General features: G+C 46.4%; 1 protein-coding gene across 1 annotated transcript; it reads right to left on the reverse strand.

Annotated features, from left to right (window-relative positions):
- Positions 1-743: 743 nt before the first annotated feature.
- Positions 744-19,283, reverse strand: LOC148222979 (TOG array regulator of axonemal microtubules protein 2-like). Its single transcript, XM_088168647.1, has 12 exons — positions 19,151-19,283; positions 17,874-18,035; positions 14,809-15,004; positions 13,024-13,129; positions 12,038-12,273; positions 10,383-10,535; positions 7,631-7,748; positions 6,567-6,670; positions 5,027-5,231; positions 4,234-4,450; positions 3,098-3,184; positions 744-979 (listed from the first exon to the last, which is right to left on the reverse strand). Exons 1-12 carry the CDS (start codon positions 19,281-19,283, stop codon positions 744-746), a joined length of 1,953 nt encoding a protein of 650 aa, XP_088024773.1.
- Between the last annotated feature and the right edge of the window lie 2,212 nt (positions 19,284-21,495).

Here is a 21,495-nt window from a genome sequence, read left to right on the forward strand (position 1 = left end):
ACTTCGTGGATTAAAGCACATAGGAACGTCCAGAGAAAATGTCCTGGTAACACTGTAGCAGGCAAGATCTGCAAAGTGGAGACACAAAGTATTAACACGGGCCACAAAGTAAAACTAAAGACTCTACAGCTCCATATTTATTGGGACATATTTCCCGGAAACTTCTACATAGCTGCACAGGGAAACATGCTCCTGCCAGCAGTCACTTGAGGCAGAACAGGGGCACACCCTGACCCACTTGCACAAAGCTCCCACGGGAACACCCTGGCCTCTGGGATGCCCTGGGACAGCAGGGAACCCAGAGCCCTGTGGTTGCCAGCAATGGATCAGCTGCACATGCAGCCTCCTGCTCCTCTCCCTGCCCCACAGCTCAGCAGCCCTACAGCTCCATAGGGCACTGGGAGCAGCAGAGCTCAGGGCAGGGGACAGCTGCAGGACAGAACTGTTCCCTGGCAATGTGCACAGGCTCTCCAGGCTGGCACAAGACCCTTCCTCCTGCCAGAGAGCGGCCCAGCTCCCACCTTACCTCTGTGTGAGGCTGAGCCTTGCTCAGCCTTCCCCTTGTCCTCAGTCTGCAGTTGTTTCAGCCCCCTGAGCATGCCATGACTATGAAGGGCAGTGGAGAAAGCAGGGGCAGATGCACAACCTTCTTTAGTATTTCGTCGTTTTTGGCACAGCTAAAATGTCAAATCCGGAGGTGTCCATCTCAGCACTTGGTCAACTTTCTGGAGAACATCCATCCTTCACCAGCCCAAAATGCTGGAGAGGTTTTTCCGCACATGTGGAGGCTGGCTGGCAGCATGCTTCTGCAGCTGGGTGCCCATCACCTCGTGGAGGGCAGAGGCAAGCCTGGTGACCACAGTGCGGACATTGGCGCTTCGGACAGGCAGCGCCTTGTTCTCCAGCAAGGACCAGAGCACGGGCAGGGCGTAGCGCTGGACGACTTCAGGGCTCCTGCCATAAACGCCTTCCACAAGCACTGCCAGGACAGAGACACAAGCTCCTTAACCACCAAGCTCAAGGCAAACCAGGATCTACCTCTGGTTTTGCTTCTTGGAAACCCCTCTGGCTAAGATCAGTGCAATAGAACTCAAAGCCCCATGATCCAGAAACAGCCAAAGCAGCTGAGCCTCCCTAAAACAGAACCACCAACCTCTCAGGACTAATTTCTCCAAACAGAACCTTATATATTTTTGAGAATTTCTACCTTTACTAGATTACTTCATTATCTGCTTCTGCATCAAAAGACTGATGCAGTGAGCAGATTAATGACTGAAATGTCAACTTGCCTGTTATTTCCATTAGGAAGTTCTTTAAACCCACACTGAAGATTTGGAAGTGCACTGTAGAGAGGCAATTGAGAGATTTCTAATATAAAGGATGATACCATTTTTGTGACTCTTGATATCAAGTGCCAAAGTCTAATCTGGCTCTTCCCTTTGCTCAGTGACACACAGCAAAGGATAGTATAGGACTACACTTCCAAACTCCAGCCCACCAGAGATGGGTGCTGCTTGACAGATGGATTAGAAACATTAGTGACCAGCTGGTGTCTTTGGCAGAATGCTTTTGTGGCTTCCAACAAATACCTGTTCAAACGTCAGGTTGTCTTAGATAACTACCCAGACCCCATTGTCGTGGCATTTGTGCATCTCCACATTTTAATAGCCTTTCCCCTTCCAATGTTGATGGCATATTTTCTTGCAATGTCTACTGAAACAGCAGAATAGAGAGAAAAAATAATACACAGGGGACTGAATTTTAACCAAATCACGAGGGTTTTTTCATATTCTCTCTGAATCCTGTTCCCTGCTCACTTCCTGAACTATATCAAACACACACTAAAATTTCCTACCAATAGGCTCCTTGCATGGCAGATTTGGCTGAGAGATCAAATCCTGAAATGCTCGGCAGTAAATTCTTATTTTATGCACAGGCCAAAACTTTTATAGCAGCCACTTCTTATTCTGTAGTGGAAGAGACTTCATTTTTTCTATGCTGTTAATCCCCCAGCAGTCATCAACATTTAAACAGCTCCTGAAAGCAACCAAACCCAATTCTGCTAAGTAGAAAAAGGGTTATGGTACCCATTTCAAAATGGGAGTTAATTTGATTTTAAAAGTATTTAAAGACATCAGTCAATATAGGACTTGATAAACCACTGTCTCTTCCGACTAAATCTCAGAGAGAACATCTGCTCTTTGTAAAGCAGTCCTAATTTATGTTTCATTCCTTTCTTTGAAAAGGAGATCAAAATAACTCCAAAAATAAATTCCATCCTGATGGAGATTCCCTTTGTACAGATGCCCTTTAAAGGGCCTTTGACATTCCTATTCACTGAACATTGCCCTTCTGAGATTCCAAATGAAGACACAAAGTGTATCAAACCTTGCATTTCAAGATGCTGCCTCACTTAGTGGATTTAGCCTCAGTTCAAGCAAGGCTATAAATCTTCTTCTCTACTATATATTAAGATTATCATTTTTCCATTCCTTGCCTACTGCTGACATAGCAAGCTCCTCTGAGGGATCAATTATCAGCTGCAATTGTAGCATTTTGGACAGCACTGAAACAGGAAGACATGAAATGCTCAGTCCAGTGCCACTTGGACAGCACAGGCAGGGAGCCTCAGCACTCTGCTTCTGCCCCTCTGCCCCCAAAGGCTGCCTTGCACCAAATCCATGCCTCTAATATGTGTGTTGAGTTTTGACCTAAGCTGTGACCCCAGGCACTGCAGGGTTCAGCCTCAAAACTTTCCAAGAGCAAAACGACAATCCCATGAGGACAAAAGAAACGGATCCCCTGCAACAGCACTTGCCACCATTTTCCCTAAAGAATCACAGATGTCCCTGAGCTTCCAAGAGAGGAGCCAGTTCGGGTATTTTTAGCCCTTCCCTTTCCTGCACGTGGCTTCTGAGATGCCCCAGGGAGAGCTCAGACCCCAGGCCGAGTGCCGCCCCCATCTCAGGTGCTGCACACCTCTGCAGCAGCCAGGGAAAACCTCCCCAGTTGGAGCAGCTACTCTACTCTCTATTCACAGGAATTCCCTGTAAATATTCCCTGGGAAGACCTCTTGACTTACAAGGGGAGGCCATACCTGTGATATGCACTGTGACCTCCAGCAGAGCTTGGCCACTCAGTTGACTCCACTGGTTGCTAAACTCTTTCATCAGTGATAATTTATCTACAAGAGAAACACACATTTCTGCTCACTCGTCTGAGGTCATAGGAGAAAAGAGAGTGGGGAGGGAAAGGGCAAGGGCAGCCTCAGCTTATAAAATCAAGTAAATTTCTGTTGATGTTTAATCCTTTTCTTCTTTCCTTCCAGCCTATCCTTTCACATTTGTAAATGCAACATTCTCTGCTGTACCAGGAGCTATGTTAAACATTTCACATTAGGGATCTCAAGAGTACAATCACAAGTAAGCAGTGAAACGGTTTTGCTTTGCAGAGTTATCAGGAAGATGCCCAGACTTGGGATACAGGAAGGCACTGAATCAGGCAGTCCATGAGGTCACAGAGCAGCTGAGGTGGAGAAAGTAGAAACTGCCCTTGAAGATCTGCATCTTCAACACTCCATTTTTCAGGCATATTTCCACAGTGCATCATTTTCAGAGCTGACATAAATCTCTGCAACAAAGGAATTTAGAGCAGCCCTTGCCTGTGTAGGTATTTGCTGCAGCCATCCTGCCCCATGCAAAACAACATGTGTAAGAATGTATCACTGACAGCTGGATTTCTATCTGTTAGTTTCAAAGAAATGAAATTGGTGAATCATAACTTCCCCGCTGAAAAAAAAAGGCAAAGAAGAAAGGTGGAAAATAGGCAGCTGATGCCTATAATGTGGAGCCTTCCAGGAGGCTGCTCTGCAGAAGCTCTGATGGGCCAGTGTCCCTTCATGCCAACAGCAAAGCTCTTCATCTGGGAAATCAAATGGGATCCAAGCAAACTCCAAAATCTCCTTTGCCTCTGAATTGCAGCAAAGCTGTAGTCCAGGATCTCCTCTCCAGACAAGCAGCACAGACCCAAGGGCTCCTGGCACTTTTGGGAAATGCTGATGACCATTCAAGCCTGTTGGGGACTGGTGCATAAGGACTGCACCCCCACAGCTTCTGGTGGATGTCAGCTGGAGTGTTCCACAGTCACCAAGAGCTCTCAAGGCACTCAGTGTTCTCTTGTGTCAAAGAGGCAGAGACACAGTGGGCAAGAGTCCATGTCAGGGCTCAGCCTTACCTAAATGAGCAATGGATGCTTCCAGCGCATTCACAGCTGTGGCATGAACCCCAGGGTCCTTTGAGTTCAGGTTCTTCAGGATTCCTTCCACCAAAAGGACGATCACCGGGTTCAAGGCATCTTCCAGGATGGCAATGATTTCTGCCAGCACATCCAGCGCCATCTGCTTCACTTTCTTGTGTGTGTCAGATACTCTCAGGAGAAAATAATCAAAAATCTGTGAAGAGAACAAACAGCATGAAAGATGGATTAAAATGTTCTAGTTTGAAGAATGGATGTATAAATGAGCATTCAGTATCCAAGAAGGGTAAACACCATCTTTACCAAGTGGAATAGAGACAAGTATTGAAAGAAGTAGCCCGAGTTTTGCCTGTGCAAACAGGATGGACATTACAGAAGTATCCTTTTAAAAACATTTGGTTTAAACCAACTCAGCCTGATACCTGTCTTCCCAATCCAAACCCTTTTTTTGTCTAGAGAATAATTTCCATGCTTTCTGTGGCTGAATTCCCTTCTCTTACCCCATGTGGGAGAAGGAGACAGCAGACGTTACACCAGTGAAAAATTCTGGCATCTTCTGATGAACAGCATCAATAGGCACCTGCCAGACAAATGCAGCTGGACTGAAAGAACTTGTCCTGAAGCCTGGACCTCAATTAAATTGGTCTGGGTCAGAGGGACCAGCCTGTCCCAAACAGCCAGGATGTAGTCCCAAGACACACTGAATTAACTTTACTGCTACAGGCTTGGGAGACGAGCTAAAGGGAAGGAACAGTGAAGATACCCTATATACCTGGACAATGTGAGTGGTGATGAGCTTGGGGTGGTTTTTGCACAGCTCTAGGAGGAGTGCCACTCCTTCCAGCCGTGCCTCAAACCCCTTGGCTTCCAGAAGATTGTAAAGATTCTGGAGCATCTCCGTTTCATCCCTAGCTGGAGGTAATGTGACCTGGGCTTTTGGACAGTGGAGGAGGCGTCCTTCAGAGGTCGACTTCACCCTGGAAAATCAAACGAAATTACAACTTGTTGGTGACAATACCTGCAGATAATTGTGAGCAAAACATCTACGGGAGCTTTCCTAATGATGTGATTTCAAGCTAGAAAATCATGAGGCTCTGAAAAACCACATGGACCTCATGACAATCCTTATGGGAGTCAATCTGTAAGTAACATCCTCGCCAGTGCTCACTCAGCAAAACCAAGGATGAGATGCATCTCATCTATCTTCAGATGGCTTCCCAGGCACACATTGCTTTGTGTGGAAAGAGAAACTCTACTGCCAAGTGTAAATGCCTCCTCTTATGGGATATGTGAGTCTTCTAATAAGTAAACTCATCACTCTGGAGAAATGTCTCTACAACAGGCATGACAATCTGGAACAGGAGCTCACATGCATCTGAGCAGATGAACAGGGGCATATCTGAAGCATCCAGAAAATCAGTAACACAGATAAAAACAGAAGACAGACATCCCAGCACTACACTCACATTAAGTTTGCGTTCCTAGAGACTAGATCCACAGCTTAATAAACCCACTGGGAACAATTCTCCTGGATCAACCTGTGTCTTCCATGAGCCTGGGAAGCTCCTAGCTATGCTACTGAAGCATGTGGTCCTTTGCTGCCACCGCTGAGCATGACAGAGCTAAATAAATCCCCTCTCTAATCAGAGGAGAACAGGTACAAGTAGCTCTGCCACTGTCATGAAGACACAGCAAGGACCAAATTCCTTTCTTCAATGCAGATTACAGCACAGTGGGAAATCAACCAAACATGCTGTCCATCAAGCAAACTATATGAAGGACAGAATTATCAAGAGACACCTGTTGACCAAAGTTGCTCAGGATTTACCTTGCTACTTACTACTCAAACTTGGTAATGTTAGAGGGTAGGAAAACCGTGATTCAGCCAGGCCAAACCACTTGCACAGGAATGGCTGGTTTAGGGAATGGCATCATGCTTCTAGGCTGGGAGTTCTCATCAAAACACCCATCTGAAAAAACTCCACTCAGATGTAAAAAAACCCTGGTTGAATTGACTTGTCCCACGTCAGGCAGTGGAAATATAGCCCTCTCCTAACCTGAGCAACACTGCCCTCACCACTGCACTGAATTGTCTTAGCTGCAACCAATGGGTGCCTTTTGTCGCCTAATATTCTCTCTCCAGAGAAGTTTGTTCAGTGCAATGCAGAAGTAGACATTTCGTGCCATAAAGCATTTGTAGGGAAAGGAAACAATCTCTGGCACAGGCCATCACTGCTAGAAAGATTTTCCTGAGGAAGAGACATGTCCAGCTTGTCATGTGCTTTGTCTCATCTAACAAAAGTGCCCAGTACCTTTGACTAGAAGGCAATGTGGCCTGGGGCTTCTTGGAGCCATCGCTCCTCTTCTTCACTGGGCTCTTGACAGATGGGCATTCACCCTTCTGCTCTTCCATCCCCTACAACGACATAGAGAAAGCCCCATCAATCTTTAGAATATTAAATAGGAAATTGCCTGTTTAAAACAGAAGTTAGAACCAGGATCACTTCTAGCAAGGCTTAGGGAAACATTTCCTAACTGACAGAAGGAAACAGGCCAGAGAATCAGTGATGCCAACACTCTGTTTGCAATAGCTCAAGGCAGGTTATGGGTGATGAAATACTGAGCAGCGGTCTAAAACCCAAATGCATGAGTCTTGACTATAAATGGGAAGAATGCAAACTGGTAGGCAACGAATGTTCATAAAGGAAACAGCAGAACAATTTGGACTCTTTGGGGAGTGGTCCCATTATGTTGGATGGTGATTTGGTTCAACCTGGTTCTCCCTTTTCCTGCACAAAGGCACAATCCCTTCTATAAGGTAGATAAAAAAGAATTAAATTTTCCCCCAAACAAACAAATCATTTTCTACTGAATGCTGCTGAATTCACCAAGCTTCTACCAGCTCCACAAGGTTTGACAGCAAGCAATATTCCCAAAAGACAGACAGTAATTGTAGTAATTAGGATTGACTTGGACAACTTTTGCGTTTTTGGAAATTGTCTTGGCACTACTACTTCCAGTGTCTTTTGCAAAGACTTTATTCTCTTCAGAAGCACTATTGTCTTTTAATTGCTTTACTGGGGGCAGAGTAGGGAGAGCGCAGTGGGGGAGTTACACCCAAATGTAAACTCATTTTCTCCTCTACCGCTTTCCGGTTTGTGACCATTATTCAAAATATTCAAACCCCCACTTTTTCCCTAATAATATCAGTTCCTTTGTGGACTGCAGATGAAGAGGGTGGGGATCCACAGCTCATTCCCAGGAGCAAAATGATTCAGCAGAAGGGGAATGAGATAGACAGACTAGGTGTGTTTGATCTCCTATTAGCAGTGGCAACACCTGCACAAAGGAGACATTTCTCCTGCCAAGCACTTACTTTCTTCTTCATTCTTCTCAGAATATCTTCCAGGTCACAGAGGGGAACGGATCGTTCCAAAAGCTTTTTACAGTTGTGGTCATTCATCAACATCTTCACCATCTCCTGTCCATAATACCTATGGAAAGAAGGAAAGGAAGGCAGGAGGGCAGGAAGGAAGCAAGGAAGGAAGGAAGGCAGGTGGGAAAAGAAAGAAAAGTGAACAAAGAAAAGGGAGACTGTTAGCAGAAGAGGGTGATGCCTTAAACTCATCAGGTGCAATCCTTGCATGAGAAGGCATTGCCTACTCAGCAAAGAGAGAGCTTTACCATTACTTGTCACTGCAGTGCTGTCAGGTGAACAGAAGAGGAGAATGTGAGGCAACAGAAAAATACCATTTAACTCTGAAACTGTGGATGTGCTTCTGTGGGATCAAAGGATCCCAGGGAGCAAGCATAACACATCTGCTTTCTTATCAGATCCTCTTAGCAGCACCTTCCTGCCATTTGCAATGGCAATACAATACAAGAATTTGCCTTTCTTGAACTAACAGGGAAGCCAGAACAAAACACCTCATGCTTCCTATTGGTAATTCTATACTATATGTATGCACAGGGGCAGGGAGTTCCTCTTCTGTTCTTGGATGCTATTAATGGGAATTTAATCATCACAGTAAGAGGAATTTGGTGGCTTTGGTTGATTTTGCCACTAGGAACCCACATTTCTCTTCAAGAAGAAATTTGGAGGTCATTGAGCCCCAGAAGACAGAATTAGAGAAATCTGCAAAAGAAGTTTAGAAAGCCTAAATACATTAGCCAAAGAGCTCTGAAATGTTTTTAGGAAAGTCTTATGACTTTCAAGTCATAAGTCTCAAGTTAATGAGAAATAGATGTTTGGGATCCTCCAGTGATGAATATTAGCCAAGACTTTGGCTTTGTGTTGTGCACCTAAGACCAAACAAAACTTTTTGAGTGGCTAATCGGAGCTCTTCTGATCTCAGGAAAGAGTCCTTCAAGTCACAGGAAGTTGGCAATACTAATTTATATTGGACAACCTCAGGATACCCAGTACAGTCATTTCCCCAGGCAAGCCAGAGCAATGGTCACAGCACCAAGGCTGATGGAGCTCGAGAAGCTTTTGGACAATGCTCTTGGGCACATGGAGTGACTCTTGGCATGTCCTGCTGTCTTGATTTAATTTTGACTTTCCCGGCCAACGCACCAAATTAATGTCTTGAATTTGAGTTGCCAATTTGAATAAACTTATTTTTCTTGTTGTGAGACAGAACCAGGAGCAAAAGAGCAAGGCAGGCCTAAAACTTGAGAGAGTATAAAAGGAAATTTATTAACTACACAAACAAAAGGAGAAGGAAAAAAAAATTTCAGAATAAGATTTTTTAGATCACTCCTTCCCTCCCTCTCCCAATCTTCATAACAACAAAACAAACATATAACAAATACTTCGGTCAGTGCCTAATTTAGTCTTTCTCAGTTCACTTCTGGAGAGAGAAGCTTCTTCTTGTTGAAGTTGTAGGGATTTTTCCCACAAGAAGGAAAAAAACAGTTCTCTTGTGGTTTTATCTTTCACGATTTGCATCCGCCCGGGAACCTGCAACTGTGACGCTCCTCCCAACTCTACAACCGTCCCAAAGTTGTAGATGTGGGCCATGTCTGTCTCATGGGGTATTACTTTTAAGAATGAAATGTTCGACAGCCAAGATTCTCTCTGTCTCCTTTTTCTCTGCTCAGGCTTTATCTTCAGAAAACCAAAATCCCCTTCTTTCCTCAGGACAGAAATTCTTAACACAGGTGCTCTTTAGTCAAATCATCTATTAAATGGAACATTTCCATCCCCCCATGTCTCTTTCCATGGTTTATAGGAATATTCGGTACATCAGTTCATTCCTACAATTTCACAAAAAGATTTTCAGCCATTTCAACATCTTCTCATTCTCTTTCCATCTTAAAAGCTTAGCTCTTACATCACTGACTTCAGAAATCTTCTTATTCCCTTTCATATTCAAAGGAAAGGCTGGAGGCTTTGCAAATCTTATCTGAGCACTAAAGAGTTAAAGTTTAACACAACTACAAGAGTTGGGCCAGGCTCAGGCCGCGCTTGGGGGGCAGCTGAGGTGTCAATCAGCCTTTCTGGGGCTGGGCTGCAGCCCCACACTGCTCATGGCCACCCAGGCAGGCCCGGCCCGGCCGGCAGCAGCAGGAATTGGCCTCCCCCCACGCCAGAGCCGCAGGGCCGTGGAGGAGGAAGCCGTGAAGGTCTTAGCACACAACTTATTCTCCCCCCGGCCATCGGGTCCCCCTCGTTGGCAAACGGGGCCCAAGCGGCCTCCCGAGCCTCCCCCCCCCGCATGGGGGAGGGGGAAGCTCGGGTTGATGTTACCTGCTCAGCCGCCGGAAGACAAAGAGGGTCAGTTCCGGATTACCTTCCTCAAAATGTGTGTTCACGGAGCGAACTAACTTTCTCTAATTGGCTGTTGCGGGTATCCCAACCCCCACAGAGGAAATTCCCTTAGGAAGAATCTCTTCTGAGTTTCTTCTTCCTAAGTCAACCTATCACACCTGCACATGGCCAGGAGCTGGACTCAATGACCCTCATGGGTCCCATAAAACTCAGTGCATTCCATGACTCTTTGGGTTTCATCCACACATTGAGGTAACTTCACATTTCCTTTTGTTTCCACTCTTTTATGGTTTTAGCTTTATAGACAGACACAAAAGAGTTTTCCTGTCTCAGGAGGTGAAATGAAGATCATTACCTTGTGTCCTTGTGACGGTCCTGAGCAAGCGTCCCTGCAGCATGCGCCAGCCTCTCAGGCCTGGCTGTGCCTGGGAGCTTCGTGACTCCACTTTTCTCCATCAGGGACAGGAGCAGTTTGGCCGCACACTTCCGCACCTGGACGTGGCGGCTCCTGGGAACAGGAGAGCAAACACTGGGGCACAGGGAGAAGGAGCAAGAGCAGCAGAGGCCTTGGCCAGAGCGTGCTCCCTGTCCTTGCTGGGGGAAGGAGGCCTGGGCTCTCCCTGACACTTTAGAAACCTGTAGAAGGTTCTGTCCTCAGACAAACTCAAAGTTAGCATTGGACAGAAGGACTGCCTGCAAGGAAGAGGGAGGAATTCAGTCTCCCTGCACTATCAGATACTCAATTGCTTTCCCAATATTTACTCTGAGAAAGATTAAAGAAAGAGATTACATATGACTTCTTTAGAAATGTAAGACAATTCATGCTGACCCATCAGAGAGTACCCACTACACAGCGCTGAAGAAGGACTGAGGCTCTGTCCAGCCATCAATCTCCAAATGTGCAGAGCTTTGCAAAACAACAAATGAATAGAAAACACACTGAGGGTTGTGAAGTTGCAGAATATACATCAATGCAACCTGTTTCTTCTCTGAGACTTGGCAAGGGATACATCTGAACATTTTAACGTATTGCAACGCTGATGCAAGAGTGGCAGTAATTTTAGACAGGTTCTAGAGAGTGGCAATTACCAGGCCCAGCACAAACACTTAAGGCAGCATTTGCTTCAGCTGTCTCATGGCAGTCGGCATGTGAAGGCGCCTGTGAAGTGATTCATCATCTCAAGGCTAACACGAAATATCAGTTTGAATAGAAAATAGAGCTCTATGGCCAGGACAGTCATACAAGCCTCCTTCTGGCAGGAGCTGCACCTGCTGTGCGGCCTGTGCCACATGCAGCACATTCTCCCCCATATGCTCCATGCCTCATCAAGTCCCCTCCCGATTTCTCAAGTTTATGCCAGAATGAGGATGCATGGTTTTTCCCAAGGCCTTTGTGATAAGTGCTGTGAAAAATTAAAGAGTGATCACAACTGCAATTGCAATTGTCCCTCTTCCTTCAAAAGCACAAATCCTTAGCCTTTGCAGGCACTTTCTCTTCCCCACCATTCACCACATTAAGGCAGCTCTGACAGACTGGGAGAACTCTAGGAAGCAGCAGGAAGCTGAGTCAGAGGAGGTTTAGGTTGGATATTAGGAAAAGGTTTTTCACCCAGAGGGTGGTTGGGCACTGGAACAGGCTCCCCAGGCCATTGGTCACAGCACCAAGCCTGACAGAGTTCAAGAAGCATTTGGACAACAATCTCAGGCACATTGTGTGACCCTCGAGGAGTTCTGTGCAAGGCCAGGAACTGGAGTCAATGATCCTGATGGGTGCCTTCCAATTCCCCATATTCTACAGTTCTGTGATTCTGAAAACTCATAGGCGGCAGGAGGGCAGAAAGAGGGGACAGGAGGAAAGAAATGAGGTGAATTGAAGAATCCAGCCACTGAGTTGACAGAAGATGCATGATACAGGACGCTTCCCTCCCACTATTCCCATTCTTCCTCTCATCCCTTCTCCCACCTGCACACTAGAAGCTGAAGAACATCACTGAAAGAAGAAGAACTTACCTGACTCCACTGTCCACAAGAGCTGTCATTGCTCGTGTAGGAGTCACATTGTCCACCATGATCCCCAGGGTCTGACTGGCTGCTTTCTCAACAAACTCTGGGCAGTTACACACTGCCTTGAGAAGGACCCGAGCAACATCATCCACCTCAGAGTCCATGTCCTCCTTCAAGGTCATAAAAAACTCTCCCAGAGTGACAATGGCCGAGTAGGACACCTTAGACCGGAGGTTGGCCACCTGGGGAAGTCATGAGGGGAAACAGAAGAATCACCTTGAATAGAAAACCAGTTGCCTTCGACAAAAGTCCCAGGAAATGACAACACGCCCCACTGTGTCCAGAGAAATATAAAAGCACCCTATGAGCAGAAAAGCATAAGCACAGAAAGGCACTTCCTCTGGCACCAATTTCTGGCCTCAGTCCTCCTTTTTGCGGGCCTAGAAGAAACCCCATTTCACTGAAACGTTCTACTTAGCCCCTCTATAATGACATGTGCTTTGATTTTAGGCTCTTTTATGTGATAAACAAAGAATCAAATGAAAGCAAGTGCTGCGTTCAAATCACAAAGGCACAAGTCATAAAGATAAAAGAGTCACGTGCACCTGTTCAAAAAAGCTACACCAGCAGGTGAAGCACTCAGCCAGGAAACAGAAAACACAGACTCAGGTCTAATAATTTGCAGTGTTGAATTGCAGCTCGGGCAGAGCTTAGAACGCTGGCAAATAACATAACTAGTGGATCTGTTTCTGCATTTGCACATTTCATTCTAATGGCAGCTCACTCAAAAATGAGTGTCAGATAGCCAACCTACCAGTAAATACAGCTCCATGTACACACAGATCCTACAGATAGCTGACAGACATTAGAAATAGAAGGTAGAAAAACAGAAATGAAGGTAGTCCCTGAGCACACATGGAGATGAACAAGCACATATCTACCCTACACATCGTGTATGAAGTACAGGGGACAATTCAGAACAGTGTCCTCACCTCACTGGTAACAGCCAAGCAAATCTCACGAAGTCTTGAAAGCAGGACCTCTGAATGGGACCCAGCCAGGTGTTTGATGATGCCCAGTCCCTTCTCCTTCGTCTCCCTGAAAGGCAAGTACCAAAAGGATTTATTTTTCTCTCCAACTAAGAACTAGGAAGCAACCCCTGAAATTGCCAGGCAGATAGCTCAGTCAAACACTGGGAGATGCTTTTCAAGGAGTACTTAATGAATTTGTGGAACTCATTTCCACAGGATGCTGTAGCATTCAAAAGCATACACAAATCCAAGAGGCAAATAGAGGACCTTCAGAGTCTTCATTTGTGGCTGTTTTAGAAGACAGCCTTTCTATAATCTCTGGCCCCTATGGCATGGCTTCCTACAAACTGTGAGACTGGCCCATGCTTCTGGTTTTTTTCACCTCCCTGTACCTGTCCCTAAGACACAATCCAATCGGAAAATGTCCCACTGGGACATTTTCCTTCTTTGCTAGCCCCAGCAGGCAGTTCAGCTGTGAGAGTCTGCACTGGCACTCTGGAGCTGAATTTCCACTCTACAATCTAGGCCTGTCTGTCACCCACTCCATTCCACTCCACCTGCACATTTCCCAAAAAGGCAGCAGAATGTCCCAGAAGATTCCACACCTGAGAAAGAACAGTCGAAATTCTGCCTTTTCCCAAAATTCCCTACCTAAAACAAGCCCCACTACAGTCATAGGTCATTTAAAAGGTGCAGACAACTCTGTCTCTCAGTAATTGCTCTGTGCAGGCCTGGAGCTACAGAAAGGTGTGTGAGGCATCAGGGCTGCTGCACAGGGCTGGTGACAGATCCCACAGGCAGCCCTGAGTGTTACCTCGACCCCCCCACACCTGCAGAAGCTCTCTGCACCTCACAGGGCACCAAACAGAAATGGGGAAGAGAAAGCAAAGGAAATGACTCTGCACAAGGATGTGGCAGATGTGGCAGATTTTTCTTGCTTATCCCAGTGTGAATGGAGTCTTTACCCCTGAGTGAATGAAGCATCCACCAGTGAGTGGATGCTAAACTCGACATCAAAAAGACAGTCAGCATCAACTAACATTTGTGAGCTTATCACGTCTGGGCCTCAATCTGTCTAATTGTGGGACACATGGTGAGTATTGACAAAACATCCTAGGCCCATATGAAGCAGTGAGAAGGAAGTTAAATTCTAAAAGTGCAAGATTCCTAGACGATTTCATTTCTTTCTCCTTCTCTTCTGCCATGACCCATTCAGGATCAATGACAGGCTGTGAGACAAGAAAGCACAGATCAGTCTATTTCTCAGAAACAGCAACTCCCTGCAGCTGCTTCTGAGACCCACATGCAACAGGTCACAGGGAGACCCTGTCATCTGCCTTTGCTGTCATCAGTGGGACCAGAGAGAAATCTGACTCAGTCCCACTGGGCCAGTGCCTCAAGGCTCCCAAATCTCTACAATCAGAACTGCTGCCATCCTGCTTCTGCCTTCAGCTAGCAAATCATCTCATTCCACAGCTGCCTCTCTTCCCTCAAGATGTCCTTTGCAACTCCACGAACTAGCAGGCAAAGCAAGGAAACAGCACAGACCTGCTGCAGCTGGAGCACAGCTGCATTCCAAGGCCAAGAAAAGGCTGCACTCCAGTCTTTATCCCCTCACAGCTCTGAGGTGGTTTCACAAATGCCCTTTGGCCTTCTGGGCTGTCAGGGCTCAGAGGCACTAGCAAGATTCACTTCTAACCTCCCTTAACGCTAAGAGGGAGACAGAGTGACCGGGGCCTTTCTTACCAGTCATCGCTGTCGAGCAGGGAGAGTGCCTCCCGCAAGGACTGCTGTGGATCAGGAGAGGCTGTGTCCTTGTGCCCGTTGCCACAGAGCAGCTCCTGTCGGCGCTCGGCACCAGTGGCCGTCTGCGAGGTCACTGTAAGGAGAGGGTCAGCCCTGAGTGCTGCAGCCCCGGGCAAGGCACCCGCCATGGAGTGGCCTGCAGGCCCAGCTCCCACACAGGGTTCCATGTGCTGCACACTGGCACTGGCTCACACACTTCCCTGCCTTCTGCCACCTTGGGCTCCTTGCTTTCTGACAGCCCCCCAGCTGGGCACAGCTCCAGGCTAAACCTGACAATTGCCCACACAGCAATTGCCAGCTCCCAAGTGTCACAGGTAGCACAGCCAGCGGCAATTCCTGAGGCCACAGAGCTCCCACTCCCTGCCACACTGTGCCCACCAGCGGGAATGGCTACTCCAGGAAGGAACCCCCAGGGGCCTCTCTTGTCCCAGCACCCTGATTTCCTCTAGCCCTGAGGACAGAGGCACTCTGAAATTCCTTGAGGAAGACCTGCAGCTGCCTCGTGGCAGCACCAAGCCAAGCGTGAACAACCCAGCCCTGCTGGGCCCGGCTGAATCCCCATGGAACAACTCCCAGGGAACAGCCAGACCAGACCCTTCACGCCTGACAGCACCTCTGCTCCCATTGACTTCAATATTCTAGACAGCAGGTCGCTGAGTGCACATACATTTTAGCCTACTATTGGGAAAGGAGTTCTTTCCTAACATCAGGAATCATTACTGTCTCCAAGGTACACACTGGCTGTATTTCAAACATGCTGAGGTGGAATTTATTTGCCATCAAATGGACGTGTATGCACACTCTGCAATGCCTAAGCTTTCTCTTGTGGTAAAATGCAATTTCCAGTCTACATAATACATACAAAACCTTTCCAATTGCAAACTGAGGATAAAAACATTCAAATAGAGATGCAAATTCGTGACAGATGCACTCTCTTGATAATATGTTGTCCTGGGTTTACCGTAATTGAGTTGTTTTGTTAGGGAAAAAATTTACAAGGTGTGAGCAAAATCAGATGATTCATGCATTTCTTATGAAACCCATCAGTCATCAAAGGCACTGTCAATCAAAAATTTCATGTCATGCACTCCAAAGCTCATTTTCTAATGTGTACATGAGAACATCTGAGCTTTCTAAAATCATGGAATATAAATATGGCACAGAATCTAGGTGAAGTAGTCTAGACACAGTAGCGTTTTTGTGGTACTTTGCATGATCTCAAAAATTGTGAGGGAAACTGTAATATCAAAAAAATTCAGACGAGAGCTAATCTGGGTATCACTGATGTACCCCTGTCACTGACATAAGTGATGTCCCTAACAGAAGCATGTAGACATACACATCTAGATTCCATAAGAGTGGAGAGCCATGTAAGGCTCGTTCTGGCCAATTCTGAATGTGGAAGTAGCATCACTATGTGATAAATGTGATTCGTGCTAATTAAATTGTAACTATATTAGCAAAATTGTATTTAGATCGATAAAAGACTATTGTTACCGAGTGAAAGGGGGGGAGATGGGTGAGACAGGATAAAAGACATCTTCCAGAGGTTGGGAGTCGAAGAAGGAGGTTAGAAGAAAGTCAGATAAGAATAGTAGAAGGACGGAGGTCTGATAAGCAGCATCTAGAAATACAGCTTCAACCTTGAAGCTGTCAAAAATGGAATGATTCCAAGCATGGGACTTAATTAAAGTCATGTTATGGAAAACATCTGCTCAGTCACACAGGGCGCCTGCGCTACCTGCGGGTCACACCTTTGTCATTAAGGAAGACGATGAGCCTTCACCGGAAATAAGACCCTTAAAAGGATAAGAGACCCCCTAACCCATTAGTAGAGCATGCGCCGTGCAGTATAGTTACGTAGATTTTAGGAATAGAAACTAGGAGGAGCTTTCTAGAAACTTTTGTAGCCTATAGTATATAAGTGGGATTGTTAGCCCAAATGCTTTGGTACGAGAGGAAGGGCAGGCCCCGCCCCGTACCCCCGGTCGGTTTTGCTTATGCTTTATACGAACTTCAATTATACTAAAACACTTACTCTCAAATTTTATCCATCCCAAATTATACAACTGTAATACTTTACTTGGATTGTATTCAGTTTCAATAATTTTTGTAATCATCTTTAATACTTCTGATTGTATTCATTTATAATTGTTACTATTAAAAATTTGTTGTTACTTTTAATCTTTGTTGTTTGTTTAATTGGAAAAATAGAAAACCATTCATCACAACTAGAAAAGAGCATTCCAAGTGTCATTCCTAGATCCTTTCTTCTTATCTCACCTTACTTGGGATCATAGCACAGAAAGGAGAGACAAGAGCCACCAGGGACAATGTGCTGTGCATTTGCTGCAGGCAGCAAACAGCCTGGGAGCACCAGGCAGCCCCTCTTGGCTGTCATCTGCTACACACAGCCACTCTATTTGGGTGTTGTGACACAGGAGGCACTGCTTGTTCCCTCTTGGCATTACAGGACGTGGGATGGCAGCAGCCACGAGCCATTGGGCACTTGTGACAGCAGCAGCACGTCTGCACCAAGCCACTGCCTGCCATGCAGAGACAAGCCTTGCTGGAATAGCAGAAAAGCTGGCTGCAGAGCCGGACAGCAGCACAGGCAGAGGGCCCAGATGGTCAGTGGACAAGTGATGGTGGTGGCATTCGTAGGTGCACAGTGAGCACACCCTGGCACACTGCCCCGCACCTCATCCCTGCAGTTACAGCTGCCTCCTGGCACCAGCACTGTACTTTGGACTATCAGGATGGGCAAAAGCCAGAGCTTAGGCCTTTACCACTACTTTATTCAGCTCAACTTTCCAATGGATCTCTAAGAACCTACTGCTCCTGTACTATCAAGCTGGAGTAACTCCAAAGTAGATTTGCTGTTCATTCTCATGACAGGTTATGGACCAAAGATCCCAGCTCTGCTGGCTGAGGCAGGAGGCAATTTGTGCTCCTTGTGCAAAGAAAAACCCGTATGGGAAAATGCTGCCATGGAGCAGGCTTACCTGAGGAGTTGCATGGGACACTGCCTTCCTCCTGGATGATGGGCATACTGGCCACTGAGGGCACTGTGTCCTGCTTCCTCAAGACCTTCTTCTTCAAGGCATAACCAGGGTGTTTTCTCTGCACACTGGAAGCTGTGCCATTGACAGGTGGTAGGCTAAAGCCTGCAGGGACCAAAGAGGAGCTTGTAAGTGGAATGTGCTGGACATGGTGAAAATGGAAACGGCCAGAAAACTGGCTGGAGCTGGGTAACATCTCTTTGTTATGCCAAAGAACTTCAAGTAGTACACTGGCACACTAACATGGGACAAGCATCACAGAATCACAGAGACGTTTGGGTTGGAAGGCCCCTTTAACCACCATCTAGTCCAACCCCTGGGAGCAGGGACATTTTCATCAAGATCAGGTTCCTCAGATGCCCATGTCAACTGGCCTTGAACACCTTCAAGGATGGAGCAACAACAGATTCTCTGGGCAACACCTTTCAGCATTGCATCCTCTTCATTATAAAAAATACTCTCTAATATCTAATCTAAATCTACCCTCTTCTACTTTAAAACCAAACTGCAGTGATACTTCCCCTAAGAAACAAGGAAAACCCAGTATTGCTTTACTTTCATTTGCTTTCCTGATTCAGAGACTGGCTGGAGAAGCTCTCAAAAGAAAGTGCAGATAATCTTGTGTGATGCCCTCGGCGTGAGTGCTGCCGCCAAGGTTCCTGCTGCCGCCCCCGGGGCAGAGCAAACAGCACTGCAGCCAGAGCCCCTCAGCCGGGATTCACTCGGGAACGCTGCTTGCTCCTGGGACTACAACAGAAGCACTGGCTCGGGGCTTCAGCACAGCTCTACAGCGCCAGCTCCTTGGCAGGGAGTGGCGGGAGAAGGATCTCTGGGGTTTTCATTAGAAGGAATTGAATTTGGTTTCTTCCAGGTTGCACCTTGGCTGAAAAGCATTCTCCTGGACTCACCTTCCCTGGAAGCCCAAGTCTCTCCATGCCTCTCTCCAAGAGAGAGACTGAAGACCCAGGCGACTTTGCAAGAGAGAATTCTCCATTCTGACAGACTTTAGAGGTGAAGGTGGGAAGCTGATATTCTGTTCCTGACTCTGTGAGGCCATGGGCAAGACACTTCATGCCTCTGGATTTTTCTTTGGACAATGGAAATCAATCCATGCAAGCTTCCACTCAGATGCAAGTGGAATAGCAGCCCAGTCTGATTGCAACACTGTGCAAAGGGCAAGAAAGGGGTCAAAAAGGACCACAAGTGTAGGCACCACTTACTTGCTTCAGCTGCATCCCTGGGCTCAACTCTCTGTGGAGGCAGCTGCAAGGATGTTTTCTCCTCTCTCCTTTTCTTCATCTCTTCCTCAAAATGCTCCACATCCTTTGGCTCTAAGCTCTTTTCAGCCAACATGCACAGTGCAGCACGGATCTAGTTGCAATGGAAATACATCACAGCCTGTAAGCAGAGACTAACAAACCAGGCACAGCATCTCATCAGGAGCACAGAGTCCATAGAGTGCCATAGTCTTTAATCCAACTCCATACTCATTCCAATAGTTTCAGGAAAATATCTCCCATCCTCACCTTGGCAATTACACACAGTGAGGTGGAACACTTTGCTGCCACAACCTTACACTGCTCTGACTGCAACTTATGACATAAAGCCCTGCTTGGAGCATGGAAGTCACAGGAATGCTCCAAGACAAATGAAGAGCTCCCATGACCAGTGAGCAGGCAGTTCAGTTCCTACAGACCATGGCAGGAGAATAAAAACCATGTGCATTATGCAGCAAGGAGAGGTAATTAGGTGTTGCTTAACACTCCTGGCCAGGAATTGCAGGCTGGCTTCTGAAGGACTCAGCTCCAAAGGACTCTGAATGACTTGATCTCTGAGACCAGGACTCCAAAAGGAAGGAACATGTGTAAGCAAGTTGAAGGATCATTGACATTAATGAGCAGAAATGTGAGAATGAGAGGGCTGTGAGATACAGCCAGAAAGGTAACCAGGAAAAACAAATGCTCCCATTTTATTTTGCAGCATTGTTTATATTCAACATTAGAATCTTTGCTTCTCTGCTTCTCAGGGTGCCCTTTGCCCACCTTCACTGATATGCAGCTTGCTCAGCCATTCAGCACTTCTCTAAAATGGCCTTTGCACATAAGGATTGCTTCAGCCATGACCTTAGCACCATCTCCAAGCCAGTGACTTTGGCACCACTGGAAATAGCCAAGCCATTGCTCTGTAGCAGTCAAATACATTCCCAAGAGAATTCCCATCCCTCAAGAGTGGAAGATGATGATTTTCAGGGACATTTTGGACCAAGCACTAAACAGCCACTGGAAAGGAACTCTGCTCATCCCTGTGCTTATCCCTTATCTTTCCAAAGCTGTCCCTCAGGTCTTTGTCACTTGTAAGACCAGGACTCGTGGGATGATCCATCTCCTTGGCCTGGCTCAGTGGGAGGCCTGCTACTGGAAGCAAAGGTTCCTGTAAATCTCTGGCAGACTCAAGCCCTCAAAAACATCATGCTGGGCAACAGGTAAGACAGGTTCCAGACTGCAGAAGTCTCATAAGACACTGAGATGGTGCATGAGATCAGCAAGGTACATATGCCTGGACCCTATCCCAGTGGATGGGCTACTGGCAGCAGACATGACATTATTTTGTTGGCCATCAGACTGAAACCTGCTACATGATGAAGGCCTCAGCCCCCCAATGCTGGAGAGCCTCTGTGTTTGATAGGGAAGGGCAGAGATGGAGATTGCTCTTGACAGAGATTCTTATCTGCCCTTATGCTGATTTTAGTAAACATCTTCTTTCCGTTTCCTAAAAGAATTCCCAGATTCTAATACCTGTATGCATTTAGATCAACATCTTCACTTTGTTGGAATGATTTAGAGGACAAGTAAGGAAAACTTAGGATTGCAGGAGTGTTACCCAAACATAAATTGTTTTCTTGACACTAGATAATTAGTTTTTCCCAAGGATTTTCATTCTAAACTGTATGAGCTTGGGCCACTTTCAGGCCAGCCTGACTAAAGGCTGATTTTCTTAACGCAAGTAGAACAATGAAGCTCATTCTGAAATACTCTCCAACACAGTTGTTAAAGTTCAGACCATAATTCATTCTATACAACATCTTTTCACATTTAAGAACTTGAAATCAAGTGGCTGCAAAGTGTAAGAAAACCAGTGTTCTAAATCAATACTATTTCATTGTGCAGATTGGCCAGCTTAATCAGAAGAGGGAGTGAGATATGGGCTTTATGAGGAAGAAGGGAAATTTGGGTAGAAGGTAAGGTCTTGGTAAATAAGGGCATCTGGGAAGTTGGCAGGTAAGCTCCTGACCCCAGGGTAAACTCCTTGGGAACATGGCAACCAGTCAAGTCTGAAAAATGGACGCACAAAATATAACAGAGGCTGCAGTTAAAATTTTAAGCATCTGAAGCTCCATCTATCAAGAGACACATTTCCTGGAAACTTCTAAATAGCTGCACATGGAAACATGCTCCTGCCAGCAGTCACTTGAGGCAGAACAGGGGCACACCCTGACCCACTTGCACAAAGCTCCCACGGGAACACCCTGGCCTCTGGGATGCCCTGGGGCAGCAGGAAGCCCAGA

The sequence above is a fragment of the Sturnus vulgaris genome, chromosome 8 (genome assembly GCF_052056855.1).
Source record: "Sturnus vulgaris isolate bStuVul1 chromosome 8, bStuVul1.hap1, whole genome shotgun sequence".
Taxonomy (NCBI): domain Eukaryota; kingdom Metazoa; phylum Chordata; class Aves; order Passeriformes; family Sturnidae; genus Sturnus; species Sturnus vulgaris.

Coding starts and splice junctions, on each gene's coding strand:
- LOC148222979 (XM_088168647.1), bottom strand. CDS start 19,283: ATGTTGGCTGAAAAGAGCTTAGAGCCAAAGGATGTGGAGCATTTTGAG. Junction 15,005..17,873: donor TGTCCCATGCAACTCCTCAG/GTAAGCCTGCTC, acceptor CTGGGCCTGCAG/GCCACTCCATGGCGGGTGCC. Junction 6,671..7,630: donor TGAGAAGAATGAAGAAGAAA/GTAAGTGCTTGG, acceptor ATGTCGTTGTAG/GGGATGGAAGAGCAGAAGGG.